The following is an 11,960-nucleotide window of genomic DNA, read 5'->3' on the forward strand; positions in this document are numbered from 1 at the left end:
AACACTGGAGTAGCAGCCAGGTGGAGCAGCTCAGAGGGTCAGGTTATCTCCAGATGTGTTGCAAATTTCCTTACCAACATAGGTAGTCCCACTCTTCCATGTGCAGTGCCTTGGATGTTGCATTCATTAGACACGCACTACCTGTTGCTGCGGAGGAAGATTTGGTGGTAAACTGTCCTTACTGGAGTGCCTGATGGAAGAAAGAAGACACCAGAGAAGAAGAAGAGTCTGCAGCAGATCCTGTTGTTAATTGTATGGGTTTCCTTTACTAGTATGCTGTGAACAATTGTGTAAGACTCGCTGTTTGCTAGCCGTGGTGCTGGTACATGAGCTGCTGTGTGTTTAAAGTCCAGGAGACTCCACAACTCAGATTATTATTGAATTTGCTTTTATTTTTTTTTATTTCTTTTTTTTGCCCGGGGGGTGTGGAGTTGTTCTCTGGAGACTCTTCTGAGTATTGTATGAGAGAAGGACAATAAAAAAATAACACTTAATACTTGCCAGACATTTATTTTAAGGACAGTTTTAGTTTCCTAAGACTTAATATAAATATATGAAACATATGTTTTCATATCTATGTATGTTCTCAAAGGAAGGCGCTGGGATGAGATCAAATGTCACCTGGACCTGGTTGGAGCACTGAACAGAAAATAAGTCTTGCACACACATTCACTCAGAACGAGATGAACACTGGCATAACACACCTTCAAGTCTCACCCTCACCTTGAAGAACCCACACTTTTTTCTACATTCCAAACTTCATCATAAATACAAACACCACCCCCTCCTACACCTGGTCCTCTTCCTAACTTATTAAGTTAAATAACGCGAGTCCCAGCTTTGTGCAGGTGAGGTTGCAGTTCACCCTGAGTCCCTCACACTCCTGAGTCACTTGTCCAACATCCCCCAACACCAGGTCCTCATCCACACGCTTGGGAGGAAGCTGGTGTCTCCTGCCCCTGGCCTGCATCACCACGCTGCTGCACTCCTTGTAGTCAGCCCAGGCTTGTGACGAGGCCCAATGCCGTCTCCTCCTCCAGCCTGCATGAGCTAGAACACACACTACAAGTGCCAGGTGTTATGGTCCAGTGAAGCATCATTCACATAAAGCAGCAGCAACTGTGGCTAAAACAGTCAAAACACATTTATAATAAGACTTCAACTCAATGGTGAAAACCACCTTACTGTTGCTGCTTCATTCTACCAATAAAAAAAAAATATGAAGTTGCATTTATTAATCAGAAATTCATGTACAAGTATAAGTATCTCTCACCTCTCTGTTGAGTATCATAATGGTGTGGTGGAGGTGATGTTCCAAGGAGTCTTCAGACCTGCTGGACACCGCCAGGGTTGGTCACGAGCTGTGAGGGAGAGAAGACTATGTAAGGGCTTAAAGCTGGGCTAAGTTGCAATTATAGGTGCTAGAATTCAAGGTGTACTCTATACAGGTGTGCTAGGAATGAATGAAGTAGTTTATGCATACACTCTCTTTTAAACTACATACCTCCACCATGCTGGATCACATCAGGGTTTCTTTCATCCCCATCCCTGAACAAGACTGGAGGAGGAGGGAGAGCGTCATGCAAGGTGGTGGGCGGCAGTGCTTTGGGATGCAGAGTTGGTGGAGGTGTCTTGGGGTGAAGTGGTGCACTGGTGGATTCATCGTGCACACCTGCTGGCTCTCTTGACTCATCCCTCCCACACTGCTGCCTCGTCCTCCTCCCAAGCCGCACCCTCACCACCACACACACCATGATGAGCACCACCAGTAGGCCGCCCACCACACCAGCAATGACGGAGATGATGGGCGTGAGGTTGATGTCACTTGAGGACTGGCCCTTGGTTGGTGAGGGCTTGACAGCAGCTGTGGAAGAGTGGTGGTGAGATAGAGGGCTAAAGGAGAGGTGATGGAGGAACTAAGACAAATGAGGAAATGCTGCTCTGTGAAGTTGGATCAGTAACAACAAGGAGGAAAATAGGAAATCTCAAGAAAGAAGGGAATAAAAGGAAAAAAGGTCACATGAAACTTGCAAGTCACACCTAAATAACAGAAGAGACCATAAAAATGAGAATCTAAAGTACAAGGAAAATTATAACTGGAGGAAGAGGAAGGGCTACAAAATATTGTCTTGAAGGGAACTGAGAGGGAGAGAGAAAGGCGACCCGAGAGGAATGGTGGTAACGAGGTAATATATATATATAGAAACTAATGTTGGTAGTTTTATTGAGGAATGAAAGCATGAATGACAAAAATATAGCGCAATCAAATACAAGAAATTAATAAACAATGAGTGCATATTATTAGATTAGTAAAATGTAGGAGAATAAGTGCCTATCATGAATCAATAGCAACAAATATGTACTGGTTTTCTAAAACTTCAGACACATAACATGTTTAACTTTGTGTCCTTTTGTATTAAGAGGACAAAACCTGCACCTAATGTAGTAGAAATAAGAAAAAAATTACCTGGAAGACTATGATGCAAGAATAAATTGAAAATAAAACACCAAAAAATAAAATAACGACACATAATATAAAGACCAAACACATTTTGCTGCTAGGACAAGTCAATAACCCACTGCACATTTACCATTATCTCACACACATACACACCACCACCACCACCACCTGTAGCTGCCCCAGCCTCACCAGTGCGTTTCTCAGCCACATCCTTGATTGTGTACACCTGCAGGTTCACTGTCTCACTCTTCCCCTTGGCGTTGGTGGAGAAAACGTCCCCGCGCAGGGTGAGGCCCGAGGGGAGCAAGGGAACTGAGAATGATGGGACCTGTGGAGGCAAGAACACCAGTGAGTATTTGGAGGAAGGAGAGAGTAAATAAGGTGGTGCAGTGAATGAGGATGAGGGTGAATGAAGGAGGAACAATGAGTGAGGAGTGAGTTAAGAATATATAATGAGAGGGATTTGAGGATATGTGCAAATCTCTCTCTCTTTCTCTTTCAATACCCATGTCTTTTATCACTAACTTTTACCAAACTTTCTACAACCAACATCTTAACTAATGCATTTCCTCCCCTTCCCTACACATCAACTTAGGAGTCTGTCTGTGTAGGATGCCAACCTCTGGTATCTTGGGAGCAGCGCGGGAAATCTTGCTCTCCCCAGCTTGGTGCCAAGGAGTCTTCTGGGTAGCCGCCTAGCTGTGAGGACGTGTTGGACCTGTACCTTAATTGACTCGCCAGTAAAGACATAAAGACGGTCCCTGTGTTTCTCAAGCACCCTTCAGTCTGAGGTTCAATTCTTCACATGTCACGTCAACACAAAGCAGCAAGCTAGACTCCTCTCCCATCCTTCATTGAGAAGCCTTGCCTCTTCACTGCCTCCAGATTACCTAAGTCTCAGGCAACATTTTTTTTGTGGAGAGAAAGACAAAACTGAGCAGCATCACTTACTTGTCAGATGAAACACTGATATATTTTATTCTCTCTCTCTAAGCAAAGTAAAACATTACCAACTACAGTAAAATCCCTCTTATCTGGCATTAACGGGACCGCCGACATGCCGGATACTTGAATAGAAGTGAAATTATGTCCACAATCACTACCCTACACTCACGCATCTTACCACCCGCGCTGCCACCTCACACTCCCCAACACACAGTTGTAGCATTGGGCCTGTAATTGTGACTCCTGGTGGTGGTGAGGGGACAAAGTATGCCTCGAGCGGGAATTTTAATAAATTTTATGAGTACACATTGATATTTATTGATTTTAAGGCTTGGGGAAAAACGTGCCGGATACTTGAAGCAGCCGGATACTCGAATGTCGGATGAGAGGGATTTTACTGTATTATTTTTGACATAGACCAGACCACACGCCTCCTCTGTTTAAGCGGGACACTGTTCTCTCCACATACCCTGTTCGTGGCGTTGGCAATCAAGGTTTCTGAGTGTGGATCTCGCAGCTCCAGGATGAATGTCTGAGGCAGTCCCCCATCGAATCCTGCCACACAGCGCACGTGAACCACAGACACTGACAGGTTGAAGGAGGAGCAGTTGTGTACGGGGTCTGGCCGTCCTGTGGGAAGGGGAGAATATTAGGAAGCTGGAATAATTAAAAGACTAAGCCATATTTTAATCCCCTTTCTAACCTATACTAAGTTACTTACTGATCCAGGAGGGCAAAAATAGTTGGGAAATTAGGAGGGAGTAGAGAAGTGGGAGAGTGGATGGATTAGAGTGACAGAAGAGGACAGAAATGATAAGACAATTTTGACCTCTTCATCAGTTTTCCTCTTACATATAGAGGAGAATGACCACAGGCTACAACAAACCAGTTAAAGAAGATGAAGAAAATAATGAAATTCATTCTGAAAAAATTGAACATGAAAGGAGTCCAAACAATTCACTTCTGGAGATATCTGGATCCTTGTGACAAAATCCACCTACCCACCCATTGATCCATCCATCCAAACGTCTACCAACACACCTATGTACAATCCATCCATCCATTTACCCAATCATCCACCCACTCACCCTTCTATCCACCCATCCATTTATCATCTGTGCATCTGCCCACCTACACATACCTTCATATACACACCTATTGAATTACACATCCATTTAGTCACTCACCTATCCACCCAGCGAAATATTCATCCAGACACTAACTCACCCACCAAAGTATCCAACAACCCGCTCAGCTATCCACAAATCAGTCCATTCTTCCACCTACCCACCCCCTTCCACCTTTCCATACACTCACCTACTTGCACATCCGTCCTTTATCCACTAATCCACTGAGATAGAGAGGGAAAGATGAGGGAGGGGTTAGGGGAAGATAGACAAGAGAAGAGGAAGGGTCTCGGTTTCGGTCAGGGTCCGTCATGTTTTCATGGTGAGCGCCCTGAACGGGGCTGGAACCATCGATTTATTTAAACCTTATTTAAGGCATTTTGGGAGGTTATTTATATATTTTCGTGGTTAATTCTGGCTTTCCTTCACGTCAGACTCTATAAACAGCCGGAAGTTTAGCTATATATTGATGTACAGACATGTAGTGAGGAAGGGAAAATGTGCGTCTCGGCCCTTATATTTACGTAACGTAATTCATTTTGAAAATCGCGAGAAGAAAGAAGAGGCGCAGACTAGAATGCACTACATTTTCTGACTTGCCATATACTTTAACTAATACCCAAAATATAAAAACATGACCGAGCTCTGTAATAATAACGAAAACTCCAAAAAACCACCTGTAACTTTTACGAAAGGGGCCATAAAAAAATGATTATATCGAGAAAGAAAATGCAGCCAGACTAGATTCTATTACAAATTCTGAATACAAAAAATTTTTACTTTCCACATATATATAGAAAACCCATATTCCTCGTCCTATAAAGAAAATAAATTTTTACTTCCAGCAACGGGCTCACTTTAAATTTGAAAATACGAATAGCTAGACTAGATTTTATTGGATATTATTACTGGGTATATGTTTCTTATATTTTTTAAGTCTTAAATTAAATACTAAAACATTCCTAGGCGAGCTAATAAGAAAAAGCTAAAATAAATAAAAGGCCGAGTTTGTAATTTTTTCGAGAAACAAAAACTCTGCTAGACTAGATTTTATTATTGATTATAACTTGTCTTAGTTTACTAATAATAAATTAAATATAAAAATAACCCCAACTCTATTAATAAAATAGAAAAAAATTATGATGTAGCGCCGAAGTGCTTTTTTTGCGCCTCTCCTCCGTCCTCCTCCTCGTCTATTCCGTCCTCCTCCTCCTCTTTCCTCCCCTTCACACTCCTCCTCCTCACCACAAGACTTTAGAAAACACCAGAAAACACCAAGAAAACCCTAAGAAATTCGCTAAATATTGACGGAGAGAAACGGGGAACTGTTACCTTAACCGCGGCCTGGCCTAACGGGGCTTGGCGGGGCTGGGAGGGGCTGGTCGCCAAGGATACTGTGTGGTGTCAGTGTGCAGTGGATGGAAGGATGGATGGTTAAGTGAATGTGGGTCGGGTGATGGATGGGTGAATGTGGGTGGGTGGTCTAGTGGGTAGGAGATGGATGGGTGGGTGAATAGGTGGATATGGTTGAGTGGGTGGCTGGATGAGTGGGTGGGTGAGTGGGAGTCTGTATATAGATGGATGGAGTTACGGTTGTTGGTGGGTAGATGTGAGTGGGTGGACGTGGTTAAATAGTGGATGGTTCTATATGACCTGAATACCACCCGCTAAGCACTAAAGCAACTGTAAACCGCGGCGCAGGAGTGTTTCAGAATACAGCGCAACCTCACCAGCTGGAAAAACGTGAAAGACGCAAGGCCGCCGCTGAAGCCCCACGGCATTTGATCCCCAGCAGAGCAGCGTGCCGTAGTCCAGCTCCGTGTTGGGCGTGTAGCTTACTGTTGAGCCTGAGGAAGTCACCTGGATGTGTTCCTGTAAATGAGAGTCACTATCAGCATAAGAGAAACGTGCAAACACAGTATGCTATTTTCTCAAGTGGCACTGAAAAGAAGGAAGAGATAATAGTAGGAAAAAGAGGACGTTGTTCTAACATTCAGGGAAATAAGCTGAAAGAAAGCGTGAGGAAGGAAATGAAGAATTTTCAGGGACATGACAACGCTTGTAAGAAGAGAGAGAGAGAAAAAAAAAAAAAAAAAAAAAAAAGGGAAAGGGCAAATTGTAAGAGAAGCTGCAAAAGCAATGTAATATAGACAGAGAAACATGAAAATAAATATGTAAAAGACAAGAAGACTTAGGTGGAGAACTATTACGTAACTGATAACCACAGCAACACTGTTTGTGGCAACTTTTTAATCCTCGCTCAGAATAAATCATGAGAGAGAGAGAGAGGATAAAATCAAGTTGGAAGAAAACTTAAGAGCAAAACAAGTTACACAAGTACTTTGGGGGAATACAGTAAAATGTAAATGTAATCTCTTTCAGCGTTAATGGAACCACATAGAGGCGCATCTCTGGGAGCAAATAAATAACTAGACGACGTTATTTTATGAGATTGGGTTATTTATCTGTAATTTCATCTGTTATGTTGGTGACCCTGAATGGAAAATGGTATACTACAACTATTATTACTACCACTACAACAACTATTACTACTACCACAACAACAACTATTACTACTATTTGTATATTTTCTTTTCTTTCTCTAGTAACGCGTGAGAATGGGAGGTGGGGAAGAGGAGGAGGAGAGGAAGAGAAGGAAAGCAGGAAAATATTTACCGAAGGAAGGAAGGAGAGGAGAAACGGAAGGAGAGATTATATATGTATTTTACTCTATCATATTCTACTACTACTACTACTACTACTACTACTACTATCACACTCACCTGCGGGATCTCAACACTCTCCCCGCTGTTGTTGAAGGTCCAGCGGTAAGAGAGCGGCCTCGGGTGGGCGTCCAGGTGACACGGGATGTTGACCTGCTCCAGTCTGGCGGCCCCGTGGTATGTCATGTGCGGGTCACGACACACAGGTGCATCTGGACGAGGACAGATAAGTTTTGTGAACACCGGAGACGTGCTGGTGGTGGTAGTTGTCTCCTTCCGTCACTGTTTCCGTCTCGTTTGTTTCAAGTTTAGTTTTAATGTCTTTCTGTCCGTCTCGTCTCGTATTGTTTGATGTTCTTTATGTGTAGCAAGTCTAGGGGTCTGAAGGAAGGCGTCTGGTGTTTAAGTTGTGGTTTTGTTTCCTGAGACAGAGTGGGGAGCGGATGACTGACACTGGCTGAGCAGGAATGATGGGAACAGCGCCACGTGTAGGAACGCCACAAGGGACGCGTGCGCACTTCATGAGGCGCAAAATACGAATCAAATAGGTGCTACATATATAAACAGCATAATCTGGCATATATATATATATATATATATATATATATATATATATATATATATATATATATATATATATATATATATATATATATATATATATATATATATATATATATATATATATATATATATATATATATATTTCGGTGTTTGTTGTGTTCCTGTGTTTTGTCTGTGTGGGGCTGTCTTTGTCTCTGTTTATGTCTGTAACTGTGTCCCTACACACACCGACTCGTACCCAAACACCCTCTCTGTGACACATGCACGAATCTCGTCTCCACTACTAACTCCTCCTCTATATTGCATTCCTCAACTATCACCCTTTTTTCAGCCCATGACACCCTCCCCGCGCCTCACCATCCCTCGTCCCTTGCTGTTGGTGACATTCAGTCACTCGTACATCCTCCCTGCATGTTCTCGATGCTTCAAACCACCCACACCTCTACCAATCACGAAAAGGCATGCAGCTCCTCGGTTCCACCTGACTGACACCTGGTGGGGTAATTAGCGGACGTCATCTTCGTCATCTCAAGCGATTTTCATCCCGTCCCTTCCTCGTTCAAGTTTTTTCTTCACTTTTTTTCCGGCTTAACGCTAATGGGTATCACATCGCGTCAGCTGTCTCGTCCCAGGCTGCTTGTGTGTTTTTTGTTACCTGCCTTAATTATCTCCTTGTTTACCTTCACTCCCTGTCCTTCGCGAACCCGCATGCCAGCCAGGGAGACGCCATTTTAACGGAGGATAAATGCGATTATAATCAACGGGGCGTGAAGAGAAGATGAAGAGCGTACGAATAAGGGCTTTCCTAAACGAGGGACTAAATAAAACTTCTGATCCGTGAAAATGGCCGAAAATATTACTTTGGGAAGGTATTTTATGTCCGTTTCGCAAGTGAGCGTCGCCTTCAAGACCCCCAAGGAAGGTACACCGCCATCTGCCCGCCTCCTTCGCTTCCTCTCCTTCATTACACTTCATTATCCTCGCCATGACTTCTGCTTCACGCACCGCACGCACCGCCTCGCACCCTGAGACCTTTTGCCCGCGCCCTCTCTATAGTTTCAAAAACCTTTACTTGAGGTTACACGGGTTTTTAAGGATGTTGTTGCGGTTCTAGTGACATATTAACAAGATTTATACGTTATTAACAGGAGAAACAGCCTTTAAAACCCGACTAATCATTTCGAGGGCCTTTGAAAATAGTAGTGAGGAGAAAAAGAGAGCGAGCAGTGTTTCTGAATGCGGGGGTAAAATCTGCTTGTGTCCTGGCTCTCCCAGTACCTTCTTGCAGACACTTGCATTATTCGGCACGACAACCTGTCTCTCTCTTGTTGTGCGTGGCTCCGTGCCTGAGTTTACTATTCAAACCTGTGTTCGTTCATTCATTTATCACCGCTTCCTGTGACGCGTTGGTGTGTGTGTGTATGTGTGTGTGTGTGTGTTACTGAATTGCTTATACTCCACTTCTTCGATTGATTTGTTTATTTTCAGTTTATTTTTATAGTATTTTCTCAATGGTACGTTTTATCGTTCGTCGTAGGAAATAAAACTAAACACACACACACACACACACACACACACACACACAAAGCTTCCCCATATAAATATATCTACACACTGACGCAAATGTACCATATACATGCAGCTATTCTTAATGGTCTAAAGAAGTGGTGACCTGGCGCTGAGCGATTTCACGGAAGGCTTCAGTAAACATGGATATAGAAACTAGACTACAAGAGAACAAGCTCCATATTCTGAAACACTTCCCTGCTGCACCTCCATTAAGGCTCCAACATTTGAAGTCGCACGGGTTTTCAAGGGTGTCTTTATGGTTCTAGAGGCAGATTAATAAGATTTCTACAATATTAACATGAAAAAAATACTCTTGAAAACCCGGCTAATCATCTCTGTGGCCTTTGAAAACAGTCGTGGTGTGAGAGCAAAGCGCAGCAACCCAGACCCAGCATACGACACCCAGGTAAATAAACACAGTGAATACTTACACTTAACCTTGAGGTGGATTGGGTTCGACTGCCCGTCACCCTCGATATTGGAGGCGACGCAGTAGTAATTCCCTGAGGCCGTTCTGGAGACACTTTGAAGGACGAGACTCTGGTTGCTGATAATAACACCCGCTGACACGTTATGGTGCAGCTCCGTGCCCTGTGGGAGAACGGGAGGTATTGAAAGGGTAAACAAGAGGTGCGCATGGAACTAGGGTTCGAACTGGAGCGAGAGATGACGAGACAGGGAGTGACAGGATCTGGGAAACTGAGAGGCAAACAGAGGGAGGAGATGTAAGGATCTGAGAAAGAAACAGACACTGTGGGATTGAATGAGAGAATGTGAGCGGCTGAAAGGAAGAAGAAAAGTAGAGAGGGAGGGGAAGTGAGGGAGTGTGAGGGAAAGGAAATGAAGGAAATTGAGAAAGTATGTTAACGCAAGGAACTGAGGAAGAATGATGAGGAGAATGCAGGTGAGAGGCCGTGAGGAAGAGGAAGAAAAGTGGAGGAGGAATAAAAACGAGGGAATAAGAGAAAAATTAAATGAAGGGAATTGAGAAAGTGTGTTAATGCAAAGAAATGAGGAAGAATTATGAGAAGGCAAGTGGTTAAACGAGAGAGAGAGAGAGAGAGAGAGAGAGAGAGAGAGAGAGAGAGAGAGAGAGAGAGAGAGAGAGAGAGAGAGAGAGAGAGAGAGAGAGAGAGAGAGAGAGAGAGAGAGAGAGAGAGAGAGGAACGGAGATACGTGGGATGTACCGAATACTTCCCAAACTATCCAAACTATATATCAGGAAATTAAACGATGATAGAGGGAAGAGATCAGCAAATTTCCTGAAGGTGAACCGGTACAGACGAAAATCAAGGAGCAAGAGAGAGAGAGAGAGAGAGAGAGAGAGAGAGAGAGAGAGAGAGAGAGAGAGAGAGAGAGAGAGAGAGAGAGAGAGCTTTATCTTTACTGGGAAAGGAGTAATGGACGCCAATTATTGTGATACTAATGATACCCTTGATAACCTGTGCTAGTCTTCTCTCCCTCCTCTTTTTCTCCTCTCCCTATCATCTCTGGTGTCAATTACAGGGGCCAGAGAGAGAGAGAGAGAGAGAGAGAGAGAGAGAGAGAGAGAGAGAGAGAGAGAGAGAGAGAGAGACCAGTACAAGGTCCCAAGTCATTACAAAAGAACACTGCAGAGAGAAAAATGCCAACTGACAGGAGAAGGAGGAGGAGGAGGAGGAGGAGGAGGAGGAGGAAGAAACCCGAAGAATTACCAGCTCATTTCCTGCCGTGACCCAACTAGAGTGGCATTAACCTTGCGAGGCCGACCCTTACCTATCGATTGGTCCCCGCTGATTGAAACAAGTGAATGAGGGACACGAGTGGAGCAGAGGAGGTAAAGGAGGCGAGGTTATGGAAGGGGGGAAGGCAAGATATGACGGTGCTTACGGGAATAGATGTAAGTGGGCAAAATATTGGATTTATTTTGTGCTTCAAGGGTCAGGAAGGAGGAGGAGGAGGAGGAGGAGGAGGAGGAGGAGGAGGAGGAGGAGGAGGACAGAAATACAAAGGAAAGAGGCACTGAAAAAATTGCTGCTCAATAACAAAAGCTTATGATGAAATACGTAATTTATTAGTAAACTTAGGAGGAGGAGGAGGAGGAGGAGGGAAAAAGACATAGGGAACAGGAATGCATAGGAAGAACAGACATCAGAAAACCTGCCCTACACCAACAGGTTCAAGCCATGCAGTATACCAGTACTCGTGAACAGTGTGTGGGAGGAGAGGACAGACTAGACGAGGAGGCGGCGGCGGACTCACCTCATGCAGCCAGATGATCTTGTACACCCAGGGGTTGGCTGTGATGGAACACTCGAAGTACACATCGTCTCCTTCCTCGATGTTACTCAGGTTGAGGGAACGCCCAGGCTGCAGGGTGGTGCGCGGCACGTCTGCGGGAGGAGGAAGTGTGAGGGGGTGAGGAGAGAAGAGAAGAGAAGAGAAGAGAAGAAGAGGAGAGAGAGAGAGAGAGAGAGAGAGAGAGAGAGAGAGAGAGAGAGAGAGAGAGAGAGAGAGAGAGAGAGAGAGAGAGAGAGATGGCGCTGCTCAAACACAGCGTTAGTCGTGACGTAACGTGCCAACACATGCTAA

General features: G+C 44.2%; 1 protein-coding gene across 1 annotated transcript in view; it reads right to left on the reverse strand.

Moving 5' to 3' along the window:
* Nucleotides 1–490: 490 nt before the first annotated feature.
* LOC135116092 (nephrin-like) overlaps nt 491–11,960 on the reverse strand; it is a gene marked incomplete at its 5' end in the record, with an annotated part of 35,250 nt that continues 23,780 nt past the window's right edge. Inside the window, 9 exons of the mRNA XM_064033302.1 lie at nt 491–1,062; nt 1,274–1,361; nt 1,505–1,864; nt 2,651–2,789; nt 3,876–4,036; nt 6,264–6,405; nt 7,317–7,468; nt 9,821–9,980; nt 11,631–11,761. Coding sequence (XP_063889372.1) covers nt 1,288–1,361; nt 1,505–1,864; nt 2,651–2,789; nt 3,876–4,036; nt 6,264–6,405; nt 7,317–7,468; nt 9,821–9,980; nt 11,631–11,761 — 1,319 coding nt within the window. The remainder of the gene's footprint in view (nt 1,063–1,273; nt 1,362–1,504; nt 1,865–2,650; nt 2,790–3,875; nt 4,037–6,263; nt 6,406–7,316; nt 7,469–9,820; nt 9,981–11,630; nt 11,762–11,960) is intronic.

This window comes from Scylla paramamosain, chromosome 30, assembly GCF_035594125.1.
Source record: "Scylla paramamosain isolate STU-SP2022 chromosome 30, ASM3559412v1, whole genome shotgun sequence".
NCBI lineage: Eukaryota > Metazoa > Arthropoda > Malacostraca > Decapoda > Portunidae > Scylla > Scylla paramamosain.